Source organism: Hemiscyllium ocellatum, chromosome 26 (assembly GCF_020745735.1).
Source record: "Hemiscyllium ocellatum isolate sHemOce1 chromosome 26, sHemOce1.pat.X.cur, whole genome shotgun sequence".
NCBI lineage: Eukaryota > Metazoa > Chordata > Chondrichthyes > Orectolobiformes > Hemiscylliidae > Hemiscyllium > Hemiscyllium ocellatum.
In genome coordinates this window covers 19,602,730-19,618,408 of record NC_083426.1, presented here as the reverse complement: position 1 = coordinate 19,618,408, position 15,679 = coordinate 19,602,730, and the positions used below count along the sequence as shown (strand labels likewise).

At 43.2% G+C, this 15,679-nt stretch overlaps 1 protein-coding gene across 2 annotated transcripts; it reads right to left on the bottom strand.

Annotated features, from left to right (window-relative positions):
* Window positions 1-12,364: 12,364 nt before the first annotated feature.
* Window positions 12,365-14,812, bottom strand: c26h1orf74 (chromosome 26 C1orf74 homolog). Of its 2 annotated transcripts, none has more exons than XM_060845200.1 (2): window positions 14,762-14,812; window positions 12,365-13,424 (listed from the first exon to the last, which is right to left on the bottom strand). In XM_060845200.1, the coding sequence occupies exon 2, from the start codon at window positions 13,400-13,402 to the stop codon at window positions 12,590-12,592; it is 813 nt and encodes a 270-aa protein (XP_060701183.1). In that variant the 5' UTR covers window positions 13,403-13,424; window positions 14,762-14,812; the 3' UTR covers window positions 12,365-12,589. The 2 variants fall into 2 exon arrangements, with proteins under 2 accessions (XP_060701183.1, XP_060701184.1); XM_060845201.1 differs by having other exon boundaries at window positions 14,694-14,782.
* Between the last annotated feature and the right edge of the window lie 867 nt (window positions 14,813-15,679).

The window sequence follows — 15,679 nt, the reverse complement described above, 5'->3', positions numbered from 1 at the left end:
AGAGAGCAAAACAATTCACATCAACAATTACAGAAATGGCACATTAGCGAAGCTTGCTTGCATAACAAATGGTCACTGGACCCGAAATATTAACTCTATTTTTCCTCTCTACAGAGACTATCAGACTTGCTGCACTTCTCCATCACATCTGCTTTTGCTGATAATGATGAAGGTCCTATTTGGGTGTATGTACATGATAGCTAGTTAGAATTGCTAATTCATGCAGATAAATATAGTAAAATAATGCAATAATCCAATTAGGATTTCCAAGAACTTTCCTTATGTGGTGTAAATAACTATGTTAAAATATCTGTGCATTGAACTAAACTTAATATTATAGTGTGAATCAGTTTTGATCCCAAGATCACAAATACAACCTCATAATTTAATACATATAATGACTGTGTTATTTTACACATCAAATGACCTTGGTAAAGAATACAATTATTATAAATGTTATCCTGACTTTTAGTCATAGTGTCACAGAGATGTACAGCACGGAAACAAACCCTTTGGTCCAACTCCTCCATGCCGACCAGATATCCCACCCCAATTTAGTCCCACCTGCCAGCACCGGTCCATAACCCTGCAAACCTTTCCTACTCACATGCCTTTTAAATGTTGCAATTGTACCAGCCTCCAATACTTGTTCTAGCAGTCCATTCCACACATGTATCACCCTCTGCATGAAAAGGTTACCCCTTAAGTCTCTTTTACATTTTCCCCTCTCATCCTAAACCTATGCGCTCTAGTTCTGGACTCCCCCTCACCAGGGAAAAGACCTTGTCTTTTTATCCTATCCATGCCCTTCATGATTTTATAAACCTCTATAAAGTCACCCCTCAGCCTCCGATGGTCCAGAGAAAACAGCCCCAGCCTATTCAACCTCTCCCTATAGTTCAAATCCTCCAACCCTGGCAACATCCTTATAAATGTTTTCTGAACCCTTTCAGGTTTCACAACATCCCTCTGATAGGAAGGAAACCAGAAACGCATGCAATATTCCAACAGTGGCATAATCAATGTCCTGTACAGCCGCAACATGACCTCCCAATTCCTGTACTCAATACTCTGACCAATAAAGGAAAGCATACCAAATGCCTTCTTCACTATCCTATCTACCTGCAACTCCACTTTCAAGGAGCTAGGAGCCTGCACTCCAAGGTCTCTTTGTTCAGCAACACCCTAGGACCTTACCATTAAGTGTATAAGTCCTGCTGAGATTTGCTTTTGCAAAATGCAGCACCTCACATTTATCTGAATTAAACTCCATTTGCCACTTCTCAGCCCATTGGCCCAGATCCTGTTGTAATCTGAGGTAACCCTCTTCGCTGTCCACTACACCTCCAATTTTGGTGTCATCTGCAAACTTACTAACTGTACCTCTTATGCTCACATCCAAATCATTTATATAAATGATGAAAAGCAGTGGACACTGCACCTATCCTTGTGGCACTCCACTGGTCACAGGCCTCCAGTCTGTAAAACAACCCTCCACCACCACCCTCTGTCTTCAACCAGTTCTGTATCCAAATGGCTAGTTCTCCCTGTATTCTGTGAGATCTAACCTTACTAACCAGTCTTCCATAGGGAACCTTGTCGAACGCCTTACTGAAGTCCATGTAGATCATGTCTTAACACTCCGCCCTCACCAATCCTTTTTATTTCTTCAAATAACTCAATCAAGTTTGTGAGATATTATTTCCCACGCACAAAGCCATGCTGACTATCCCTAATCAGTCCTTATCTTTCCAAATACATATACATCCTGTCCCTCAGGATTCCCTCCAACAACTTGCCCACCACCAACATTAGGCTCACCGGTCTATACTTCCCTGGCTTGTCCTTACCACCTTTCTTAAACAGTGGCACCACGTTTGCCAACCTCCAGTCTTCCAGCACCTCACCCATGACTATCGATGATACAAATATCTCAGCAAGAGGCTCAGCAATCACTTTCCTAGCTTCCCAAAGAGTTCTAGGGTACATCTGATCAGGTCCTGGGGATTTATCCACCTTTAACCATTTCAAGCAATCCAGCACTTCCTCCTCTATAATATGGACATTTTTCAAGATGTCTATTTCCCTACATTCTATATCTTTCATGTCCTTTTTCACAGTAAACACTGATGCAAAAGACTTGTTTAGTATTTCCCCCATCGTGGGCGGCACGGTGGCACAGTGGTTGTGGGCAGCACGGTGGCACAGTGGTTGTGGGCGGCACGGTGGCACAGTGGTTAGCACTGCTGCCTCACAGCACCTGTAGACCCGGGTTCAATTCCCGACTCAGGCGACTGACTGTGTGGAGTTTGCACGTTCTCCCCGTGTCTGCGTGGGTTTCCTCCGGGTGCTCCGGTTTCCTCCCACAGTCACAAAGATGTGCGGGTCAGGTGAATTGGTCAAGCTAAATTGCCCATAGTGTTAGGTAAGGGGTAAATGTAGGGGTATGGGTGGGTTGCGCTTCGGCGGGTCGGTGTGGACTTGTTGGGCCGAAGGGCCCGTTTCCACACTGTAAGTCTAATCTAATCTAATCTAATATAATAATCTAATCCTCAGCTCCACACAAAGGCCGCCTTGCTGATCTTTGGCAGGTCCTATTCTCTCCCTAGTTACCCTTTTGTCCTTACTGTATTTGTAAAAGGCCTTTCGATTCTTCTTAACCCTATTTACTAAAGCTATCTCATGTCCTATAGTTTAACTATTCATCTTTAAAATATTTGTATTTTAGTTGAAGGTATACATACAATATTCGAGTCAATGCTGTTGTACGTCATTGTACAGCTGTTAAAAATAAATTCCTCAGAGCAGCATAGAACAATTATGACTTTTCTATGGATTTTTGCAAAGGAAGAAAAATGACAATAATCCCAGAGTGGAGTTTCAAAACTGCTGAGCATGGGTTGCAAAATCAAACACAGTATTCTTGGTGTATTACTATTGATCGGTGCTCAAAATTAATTGTGAACAGCAATGAAGAAAATGATGGGAAGACAATGTTGTGAAATAATCAGGGTTAAAATATATGCGATAGATGAAATTGTAAGGTACTCAAAGTTTGTGAGAAGATTTGTAGCTCGGGTGCTCGTTGTTGTGGTTCTATTCGCCGAGCTGGGAGTTTTTGTTGCAAACGTTTCGTCCCCTTTCTAGGTGACATCCTCAGTGCTTGGGAGCCTCCTGTGAAGTGCTTCTGTGCTGATTCCTCCGGCATTTATACTGGTTTGAATCTGCCGCTTCCGGTTGTCAGTTGCTGTCCGCTGCAGTGGCCGGTATATAGGGTCTATGTCGATGTGTCTGTTGATAGAATTTGTGGATGAGTGCTATGCCTCTAGGAATTCCCTGGCTGTTCTCTGTTTGGCCTGCCCTATAATAGTGGTGTTGTCCCAATCGAATTCGTGTTGTTTGTCATCTGAGTGTGTGGCTCCTGAACTAAGGATCCTGAACTATGAAAGCAACCACCCCAACACACACAAACGAAGTTGCATCAGGACATTATTCAAAAGGACCACAACACACTGCAGCACACCTGAACTACAAAAAGAGGAAGAAGAGCACCTATACAAGGTATTCACCAAGAACGGATACCCGTGCTATTTCATCAACAGATGTCTTAGGGAAAGACAACAAAATGAGGACATGCCACAACCCAAAGGACTGGCCACACTCCCATACATCAGGAGCATTTCTGAACTGACAGCCAGACTGCTGCGACCACTAGGACTCATAACAGCACACAAACCAACAGCCACCCTCAGACAACAACTCACCAGGACAAAGGACCCGATACCCAGCATGAGCAAAACCAACATAGTGTACAAAATTCCATGCAAGGACTGCACAAAACACTACATAGGACAAACAGGAAGACAGCTAACAACCCGCATCCATGAACACCAACTAGCCACGAAACGACACGACCAGCTATCCCTAGTAGCCATACACTCAGATGACAAACAAAACGAATTTGATTGGGACAACACCACTATTATAGGGCAGGCCAAACAGAGAACAGCCAGGGAATTCCTAGAGGCATGGCACTCATCCACAAATTCTATCAACAGACACATCGACATAGACCCTATATACCGGCCACTGCAGCAGACAGCAACTGACAACCAGAAGCGGCAGATTCAAACCAGTATAAATGCCGGAGGAATCAGCACAGAAGCACTTCACAGGAGGCTCCCAAGCACTGAAGATGTCACCTAGAAAGGGGACGAAACTTTTGCAACAAAAACTTCCAGCTCGGCGAACAGAACCACAACATTGTAAGGTACTTTTTAGTAAATCCCTCAAGCAAGCTGTATTCTGCTAAGGACAAAAATAACCAGGCATGTAATTGTCAACTCCCTTCACAACAATGCACAATTACTCATAAGGATGAAACACAGTTTAAAAGCCACTATCCTCGGGATCCTTCTGATGATAACCATGTAATGCTAATTAGTTGGACTACAACCTGATAAAGGAATGCTGGGACCAAGTCTCATTATCTTACTGGATGCAGTATCACGTCCAAACAGATGAACCAACATGACTGTTTGCCCAACCTAGTTTTTCCAAGGATAAAGAAACATTTAGAGTCAATAGAGTCAAAGAGATATACAGCACAGAAACAGACTTTTCAGTCCAACACATCCATGCTGACCAGATATCCAACGCAATCTAGTCTCACCCACCAGCACCTGGCCCATATCTGTCCAAACCCTTCCTATTCATATATGCATCCAGATGCCTTTTAAATGTTGCAATTGTACTAGCTTCCACCACTTCCCCTGGCAGCTCATTCCGTACACGTATCACCATCTGGGCAGCTTAAACACAATAGGAAAGCCCTATCACCAAATATGGGAAAACATTTCAGAATGATCCTTTTCATCTTTTTTTACATCATCTTTTTTTACACCATCTTTTAATGATGTGCCACCAAAAATATATAAATATTTCAAAGCTAATGATTAGATTCAGTAGGGGAGACACATTGGTATGAGTCAACTCCATGTCAATCAGTATGAACCTAATGGATCTCATTCACAGGAACCAAGATAATTGTGATTCCTTTCCTTTTAAGTCATGTGCTTACATTAAGTAGAGGTCAAAATTTGCATTTGCTTACAGCAAAAAGAATCAATTAACTATTGAGGATATTATTAGCTTTGAAAAACCACTAAAACTGCATGCCTTTTTGTACCATAGCATTTCAGTTTGCTTAACATTTAAATTGTCTCATCTAATCTTCAGTATTAAGCACTCAGTGAACCCTCTTCCCATTCTCTTTGGTGGGGGGGGAATATTTTATGAGGAATTTCACCTAGAACTTTACAATATTGGAGAATTACAACCTAGTTAAAAAATATATTTCAAACCGTCAGGAAGAATGTTAAAAATCACACAACACCATGTTATAGTCCAACAGGTTTAATTGCAAGCACACTAGCTTTCAGAGCAACGCTCCTTCATCAGGTGATTGTCACCTGATGAAGGAGCGCCGCTCCGAAAGCTAGTGTGCTTCCAATTAAACCTGTTGGACTATAACATGGTGTTGTGTGACTTTTAACTTTGTACACCCCAGTCCAACACCGGCATCTCCAAATCAGGAAGAATAACCTTGAATGGCTTACTTCCTTTGGGCTGGGAGAGCTAGATGAACTCTGCAAACCCAAATTGTCATTCTGGAATAGAAACAGAAATTGCTGGACCAGGTCAGTAAGTCTGGCAGCATTACATTTCAGGTCCAATAATCCTTCCTCAGAACCTCTGCGTTTGCAGTTGTTTTGGTTTTTATTGTGTTTTGGAATTTAGCTCCCTCTGGTGGAAGTTGATAGAAATCAACTGAAATACCAAGTGAGGAGTCATTATTGTGAAAAAAAAATGAAGCAATTCTGACTTTAAAAAAGATCGTCATCTGTAGTTGGATCTGAGATGTCTACAGAAGGTACCCATCCTTGTTCAAATGTACAGCAGAAAAGCATCGGAAGAATTCATCTGTCCTACCAATCACATACCGTACCTCTTTAAAAAGTAGGAAAGCTTACAGGATGGCCTTTTGAAACGGCTTGTGATGGAGCCCACAAAGGAGCAGGCTAATCTGGACTTAGTGCTATGTAATGAGCCAGATCTTAAAGTAAGGGAACACTTAAGAGGCAGCGATCATAATATGGTAGAGTTCAATCTGCAGTTTGAGAGAAAGAAGGCAAAATCAGATGCAATAGTGTTACAGTTAAATACAGGGGCATGAGAGAGGAACTAACGAAAATCGACTTGAAGCAGAGCCTCATGGGGAAGACAATAGAGCAACAATGGCAGGAGTTTCTGGGTGTAATTGAGGATACATGTTCATCCCAAAGAAAAGAAAGATTATTTGTGGGGAGGGGGTGGAAACTACACAGCCATGGCTGACAAAGGTAGTCAGGAAATGTATTAAACAAAAAGAGAGAGCCTATAAAATAGCCGAGCACTGGGAAATCAGAAGATTAGGAAGGCTACAAAAACAAACAGAGGATAACAAAAGAGAGAAATAAGAAAGAGCAGATCAAATATGAAGGTAAGCTAGCCAGTAATATTAAAAATGATAGGAAAAGTTGCTTTCAATACATATGATTAGATTACTTAGTGTGGAAACAGGCCTTTTGGCCCAACAAGTCCACACCGACCCGCTGAAGCGCAACCCACCCAGACTCATTCCCCTATACTTACCCCTTCACCTAACAATACAGGCAATTTAACTTGGCCAATTCACCTAACCTGCACATTTTTGGACTATGGGAGGAAACCGGAGCACCGGAGGAAACCCACGCAGACACGGGGAGAATGTGCAAACTCCACAAAGAGAGTCCCCTGAGGCGCGATTGAACCCAGGTCTCTGGTGCTGTGAGGCAGCAGTGCTAACCACTGTGCCACCGTGCCACCCACATAAGAAACAAATGAGAGGCAAAAGTAGAAATTGCACCGTTACAAATTGATGCAAGAACGCTAGTGTTGGAAGATAAGGAAATAGCTGAAGAACTCAGTAAGTACTTTGCATCAATCTTCGCAGTGGAAGACACGAGTAATATCTCAACAATTAAGGAGAGTCGGGGGCAGAGTTGAGTATGGTAGCCATTACAAATGACGAAGTGCTAGAAAAGCTAAGAAGTCTAAAAATTGATAAATCTCCTGGCCCTGATGGTTTACATCCTAGAGTTCTGAGGGGGGTGGCTGAAGAAATAGCAGAGGCATTGGTTGTGATCTTTCAAAAATCACTGGAGTCAGGGAAAGTCCCAGATGATTGAAAAATCACTGCTGCAACCCCCTTAATCAAGAAACGGTCAAGACAAAATATGGAAAATTATAGGCCAATTAGCCTAACCGCTTTTGTAGGTAAAATTCCAGAATCCATCATTAAGGATGGGATTTCTAAATTTTTGGAAGTGCAGGGTCAGATTAGAACAAGTCAGCGTGGGTTTAGTAAGAGGAAGTCATGCCTGACAAATCTGCTAGAGTTCTTTGAAGATGTAACAAGTTGATTCGACCAGGGAAACCCAGTGGATGTTATCTACCTAGACTTCCAAAAGGCCTTTGATAAGGTGCCTCACAAGAGGCTGCTGAGTAAGGTGAGGGTACATGATGTTCGTAGTGAACTACTGGCACGGATTGAGGATTGGCCGTCTGACAGAAGGTAGAGAGTTGGGATAACAGGTTCTTTTTCAGAATGGCAGCTGGTGACATGTGGTGTAACGCAGGGTTCAGTGTTGGAACCACAGCTGTCCACTTTATATATAAATGATCTGGATTAAGGGACTGGGGCATTCTGGCAAAGTTCACCAATGATACAAAGTTAGGCAGACAGGGAGGTAGTTCTGAGGAGGTGGAGAGTCTGCAGAAAGATTTAGACAATTTAGGAGCGAGGTCCAGGAAATTGCTGATGAAATTCAACGTGAGCAAATGCGAGGTCTTGCACTTTGGAAAAAAGAATACAGGCATGGATTATTTTCTAAACGATGAGAAAATTCATAAAGCCAAAGTACAAAGGGATCTGGGAGTGCTAGTCCAGGATTCTCTAAAGGTTGACTTGCAGGTTGAGTCCATAGTTAAGAAAGCAAATGTAATGTTAGAATGCAAAAGCAGCAATGTGCCACTGAAACTTTATAAAGCTCTAGTTAGGCACCATTTGGAATACTGTGTCCAATTCAGGAAGGACATACTGGCACTGGAATGTGTCCAGCAGAGATTCTCACGGATGATCCCTGGAATGGTAAGCCCAACATACAATAAACAGCTGAGGATCCTGGGATTGTACTCATTAGATTTAGAAGGTTGAGGGGAGATCTAATAGAAACTTTAAAATAATGCATAGCTTAGAAAGGGTGGATACTGGGAATTTATTTCCGTTAAGCGGGAAGACCAGGACCCAACCTTAGAATTAGAGGATGTCAAGTTAGAATGGACATGAGGAGACATTTCTTCAGCCAGAGAGTGGTGGGCCTGTGGAATTCATTGCCACGGAGTACAGTAGAGATAGGGATGTTCAATGTCTTCAACACAGAAATTGATAATTCCTTGCAAGATCAAGGGCTACAGGCAAAGTGCGAGTAAGTGGAGTTGAAATGCCCACCAGCCATGATCGAATGGCAGTGTGAACTCGATGGGCCAAATGGCCTCACTTCCACTCCTATGTCTTATGGTCTCTTTCCAGTTCTTATTTATAACTGTATGTTTGGAGTAAATTTCAAAAATTTTGCAGCAAACTCAGAGCTATGTTCTAAAATACTTCCAGTATTAGTTGAACATGTATTAAATAAGGCTCTGCTCACCTCTGGTGTGATTGATTGTGAAATCCTACTTCTACATCAGATTGGAAACAGAATAATTCCATATCTCAACAGCAAAACAAATACAACCAACCAGTGAGGTTTAATATATTATATATATATATTATATATGTGTGTGTTGTGTGTGTGTGTGTGTGTGTGTGTGTGTGTATATACATATACACACACAGACATATATATATACACACACACACATATATATGCACACACACACACACTTTTTCCATTTTGATATCTAACTTGTCAAGTATAAAGACAACCAGAAATATAAATCCGTGTGTTTTATTTTGATTTACCTGTCCACTGCAGTATAAGATACAGTACAAAAGCCATCATTGGTAACTGAGTCAAAAGCTGATTTTGGAGGTGGCATGACACAGAATAATTCAAGTTGTATTGGGATACTGACTGGTATATCACTGGTTTCCTATAGCTCAGTTCATGTGTGGAGCAACTTAACACCAACTGATGGGATTTTGAATCTTGCTGTGGTTAAGGTATACTCTGGACCTATCATTCACCCATACAATAAAACAAAATACAGCATTTTGCTACAGTTCAAGAAATAGTTGAAAAGGACCTGTTTTCAGGCAGCGAACCAGAGAAATACCAATTCATCAATAGCTTTTCAATGGGCAAGTTGCAATAACAATGTAAGTGGAATTGGAAGCAACAGTGGATGCTATTGCAATTGTTGTGTTACAACATGTAAAGAAAACATCTGGTAACATGGCACAGTCCACGAATTTCTGAACTGGCCTCTTCTTGACTTTTCAATGCATGAACTGCTAGAAATATTAAAAGAAAGTAGCTGAAATATATCTATAGAAGTACATGGGTTAATACTGATGTTAAAAAAAAAGATAAATCCAGAGAACCTCTTCAAAGATTTAGGAGCTCAAGAAAGTACACCAACTTCTCAAGACACCTTGGAAGAGCCAATAGATGGAACTGGAACTCAAACTCTAGACAACCACCTCAGAATAATGGGACATTGATTGAAAATGGAACAAGGCTGTTTGAGGACTATGTTAAGAATTGTTTCATCCACAAAACGATCAGCATTTAGCATGCACTTCAATCACTTCAGCAGAGGCAAAAAATATTAGAATCATGAAGACTCAAAAACATGACATAAGAAAGGTACCTGTTCATTTCTCATCTGGATGGACAATCTAAGAAATGTAATACAAATGCCTTGCTTCATATGTATTTTCTATCAACATATCAAGAATGTAGTAACAATAAATATAATTTGAACAGTATTAGTGCTTGCCAAATATGAAAACACGAATATTTGCTGCATTTACTAGTTATCAAGTAGACTATGTGCTTTATTAGTTGCACAGGTTGAGTAGAAATGAAAAAGCAAATCAAAAGGTGCAATATTTATTGCTGAATTTTGTAATTATATTAATTGACTTTGGACATTGATAAGTTTCATAGACTTTGATTTCATGAGCTATCATTGCATTTATGCAGGCTTTGTGACCAGCACAAAGCAATGTTGCACTTAATTTGCCATTAAGTGGAGGTAAATACTAAACAGCTGCAAATGTGTTGCTGGTCAAAGCACAGCAGGCCAGGCAGCATCTCAGGAATAGAGAATTCAACGTTTCGAGCATAAGCCCTTCATCAGGAATAAGAGAGAGAGAGCCAAGCAGGCTAAGATAAAAGGTAGGGAGGAGGGACTAGGGGGAGGGGCGATGGACCTGCCTGCCCCGGCCGACCCATTGTCTCAGCCTGCTCCTGCCCCACCGAACTCATCTCCCAATACCTCGACACGGTCCTGTCCCCTTTAGTCCAAGAACTCCCCGCCTACGTTCGGGACACCACCCACGCCCTCCACCTCCTCCAGGATTTTCGCTTCCCCGGTCCCCAACGCCTTATTTTCACTATGGACATCCAGTCCCTATACACCTCCATCCCCCATCACAAAGGACTCAAAGCCCTCCGCTTCTTCCTTTCCCGCCGCACCAACCAGTACCCTTCCACTGACACCCTCCTTCGACTGACTGAACTGGTCCTCACCCTGAATAACTTCTCTTTTCAATCCTCCCACTTCCTCCAAACTAAAGGAGTTGCCATGGGCACCCGCATGGGCCCCAGCTATGCCTGCCTCTTCGTAGGATATGTGGAACAGTCCATCTTCCGCAACTACACTGGCACCACCCCCCACCTTTTCCTCCGCTACATCGATGACTGTATCGGCGCTGCCTCGTGCTCCCACGAGGAGGTTGAACAGTTCATCAACTTTACTAACACCTTCCATCCCGACCTGAAATTCACCTGGACTGTCTCAGACTCCTCCCTCCCCTTCCTAGACCTTTCCATTTCTATCTCGGGCGACCGACTCAACACAGACATTTATTATAAACCGACTGACTCCCACAGCTACCTGGACTACACCTCCTCCCACCCTGCCCCCTGTAAAAACGCCATCCCATATTCTCAATTCCTTCGTCTCCGCCGCATCTGCTCCCAGGAGGACCAATTCCAACACCGCACAGCCCAGATGGCCTCCTTCTTCAAGGACCGCAGATTCCCCCCAGACGTGATCGACGATGCCCTCCACCGCATCTCCTCCACTTCCCGCTCCTCCGCCCTTGAGCCCCGCTCCTCCAACCGCCACCAAGACAGAACCCCACTGGTTCTCACCTACCACCCCACCAACCTCCGCATACAACGTATCATCCGCCGCCATTTCCGCCACCTCCAAACGGACCCCACCACCAAGGATATATTTCCCTCCCCTCCCCTATCAGCGTTCCGCAAAGACCACTCCCTTCGTGACTCCCTCGTCAGATCCACACCCCCCACCAACCCAACCTCCACCCCCGGCACCTTCCCCTGCAACCGCAGGAAATGTAAAACTTGCGCCCACACCTCCACACTCACTTCCCTCCAAGGCCCCAAGGGATCCTTCCATATCCGCCACAAGTTCACCTGTACCTCCACACACATCATCTATTGCATCCGCTGCACCCGACGTGGCCTCCTCTATATTGGTGAGACAGGCCGCTTACTTGCGGAACGCTTCAGAGAACACCTCAGGGACGCCCGAACCAACCAACCCAATCACCCCATGGCTCAACACTTTAACTCTCCCTCCCACTCCACCGAGGACATGCAGGTCCTTGGACTCCTCCACCGGCAGAACACAACTACACGACGGCTGGAGGAGGAGCGCCTCATCTTCCGCCTGGGAACCCTCCAGCCACAAGGTATGAATTCAGATTTCTCCAGCTTCCTCATTTCCCCTCCCCCCACCTTGTCTCAGTCGGTTCCCTCAACTCAGCACCGCCCTCCTAACCTGCAATCCTCTTCCTGACCTCCGCCCCCACCCCACTCCGGCCTATCACCCTCACCTTGACCTCCTTCCACCTATCCCACCTCCATCGCCCCTCCCCCTAGTCCCTCCTCCCTACCTTTTATCTTAGCCTGCTTGGCTCTCTCTCTCTTATTCCTGATGAAGGGCTTATGCTCGAAACGTCGAATTCTCTATTCCTGAGATGCTGCCTGGCCTGCTGTGCTTTGACCAGCAACACATTTGCAGCTGTGATCTCCAGCATCTGCAGACCTCATTTTTTACACGTAAATACTAAACAGTCAGGCAGCATTCCCAGAGAGGTCTTATGCTGTTTTGTCACAATTTCATAGATACTGTCTATCTTGCTGAATGTCTTGAGCATTTTCTGTTCTTATTTCATTATTTCCAGCATTCTCAGTATTTGGCTTCTTAGAATTAATTAGCAAATGACAATATTCCATTTGCACAATATTTAAAGTGTAATTGCAGGCTGGCAGGTGATCTCTGTGGAAATATTGAGCTCAGAGAAATTGGACTGCTTGATAAAGTCTGACTGAAGATCTCTGTTCCAACATGCTATAATGCTCTGTAACTCCAAGTAAAGGATTTCTGGAATACTGAACGAATACATTTGATGCTTGAGCTTTTTAGTGATTCTGTGACAGAAAGCAGAGACAGAGAAAACCCGAAGCTCAGTCATGCTCAAACAATTCTCAAAAGATGTGCTAAAATCAAACCAGTATGCAGCTGGGAACCCAAGGAGAAATCCAAACATTGTACATAGATTCCACTCTGAAGAGAAAATTTTACTTGCACTAACAACACCTAATTCACATCTTCCCTTTTGAACTACTTGGGATTTCAGATGCTTCAAAAGTAGATCCAACTGGGCCTTCACTTGTTTACTAACACATGTCTCAGCTAGGCTTGGGCTGGACCTATGTGCAGAAACATCGATGATTGGAACCCTATTTTCTTGCAATGTTCTTTCCAAATGTCTTATGGTTTTGTTTAAGTTTATTATCAGTACGTTTTCTTCCATGCTGAGGATATGTAAATCCTGAGAAAAAAGCCCAATCTTCTGTATCTCCTGGACGTAGTTCTGGACCTGTTCAGATTTTGCTAGACTGTAATCAAACAGGAAAGCAGGCTTCAATTCTGAATCTACAGCTAGGATCTCAGCAAAGAGATCCAAGCAACGTGATGCAGAAAAATTCTTCTTTTGTCTTATCCTTAAGGTTTTCTGTGCAGCAAAGATCAGTTGTTCTTTCAGTATAGTCTCCATTATGGTAGAAATCAGACAAAATCTATTTGCAGATAAGAAGATCGTGAAAAAACTAATTTCAGGAACTGAAAAACATACAAGCAAAAATTTGATATTTTGCCAGAATAACACTCTTTCATGCTGTGACTGACAAGTAATTTCATTTATAATACCAATAATGTCTGAATATTACCCAGATCCTGTACATTTACACTCTAGTACTGTCCGCTTTCTTTTTTGAAGAGAGAATAGAGAGCCAACAAAGACCACTAATATCATCTCACAGAATCTCTTCAGTGTGGAAACAGGGCCTTCAGTTGAACATGTCCACACCAACCAAAAAGTACCCCACCCAGACCCATTCCCCTACCCTATTATCCTATATTTATCCCTGACTAAGTACCTAACCTGCACATCCCTGAACACTTTGGGAATTTAGCATGGCCAATTCACCTAACCTGCACATCTCCTCACCTTCATAATCTGGCTCAGTGATTAGCACTGCCACCTCACAGTACCTGGGTCCCAGTTTCATTTTCAGCCTAGGGAAACTGTCTTTGTGGATTTTTCACATGCTTTCGGTGTCTGCATGGGTTTTCTCTGGTTGCTCTAGATTCCCCCAGAGTCCAAAGGTGTGCAGGCTAGGGGAACTGGCCATGCTAAATTACCCAAAGTGACAAGGCATGTGTAGGTTGGGTGCACTAGACAGGGTATTGTAGAACAATAAGGTAGGAAAATGGGTCTAGGTAGGATACTCTTCAGAGGGTTGGTGTGGAATTGTTGGACTGAAGGGTCTGTTTTCACACTGTAGCAATTCAATGATCTTTAGTTCGGGGAAAGGGGTAAGCCATTTCAAAATCCTTCTCTGAAAATTAGGTCAGGTGAGAGCAAGTAAGTTCAATTTTGCTTTCCCATGTCGGTTTTCTTTCCTGCATTCCAAGTCACAAACCTATCCCTCAAGCTTCCTGTTTGAAGACAACAATTTAATGCGACTGAAGTTCTCCGATCCTTTAAGAACAGAGTGGCAGCAAGATCCATAACTGCAGGGTCCAATCCTATCCTCGCTAAATTCCCACGCCGCCATGATTCAAAGGCAGCCATTGCTCTCCCACCAGTCAGGCCTGTACCACACTCAACAATTCAGAGCCAGTGGGTTGAAAACCGGAACTGTTGTGTCTGGACATGTTGCTCCGGGGGAAGGGTTTATGGGACAGACCCCATCATCACCGGTCACGCCCGGCCCCTGCCCTTCCCCTCCCACACCCCGGACCCCAATCACCTCTCCAACCACCCTTCCACAAACTCCACCTACCCAGTCTCTCCGAGTTTATAAAAGAATAAACGCGAAACGCTCCGGATGTTTTAAATGTTCCACTTTACCGAGAGCACGGAAATATTCCCAATGCCCAACCCGCGCCGCCACGGAAGCCATACCCCTCAATGCGCGTGCGTCAGTTTTCACGCATGCGCTTCTAAATCCGTGTCATTTGTCGCAAGCCACATCGCCCCGCGCATGCGCATGTGTCAATAAGTTTTGTGGTGTCTGTACTTGTGTGTCTTTGCAGAATTCGTTTTAAATTACTTTCTGTTCTAAGATTTTTGTGTGTATTTAAGCTCGCATCCATGAGTTTGGGTTCACTAATTGATCGGGGGGGGGGGAGCACAAGGTTTATGGGGAAAACAGGAAATTGAAGGATTTGGTTTATTATTGTCACGTGTACCTAGGTCCAGTGAAAAGCTTTGTTTTAGTCTCAATACAGGCAGATCATAGGGTGATAGAACAGAGTAAGAAATACGAAGATACAGTAGAAAGTATAAAACAATTGAAAGAAATGTGAGAATATGATCTGTTGTAGAGAGCTCCCTGTGTTGGCACGATCTTGAATCCAAGGATATCCAAATTGGGTATGAATAGTGTCTGATCAGCAATGTTGGAGCGGGCTTGATGTGCTGAACGGCCTATTTCTGTTCCTATTTCTTATTTAAAAAAGCCTAATCCTGAAGACAGTCTTTGACTATAACATTTTATTACACAACATGCAATATAATCAGTGATACAAGATGGTGTTAGTGTATGGCAAAACTTTACAAATAACATGCGAAACGACATTTTTCACTGTATTTAGGTACATGTAAACTATTAAATAAATCTAAAGCTGCAATATATGGTAGTCCGTGATTTAGTTGGGCCTAATCTTACATTATTGAAAGACTGTTCAATGATTTCTACTGTCTAAATAAGCTAGTTGGATCTTCTCCATGTCTCATACATCCACATGGCTAGACTTCAAGCTTATC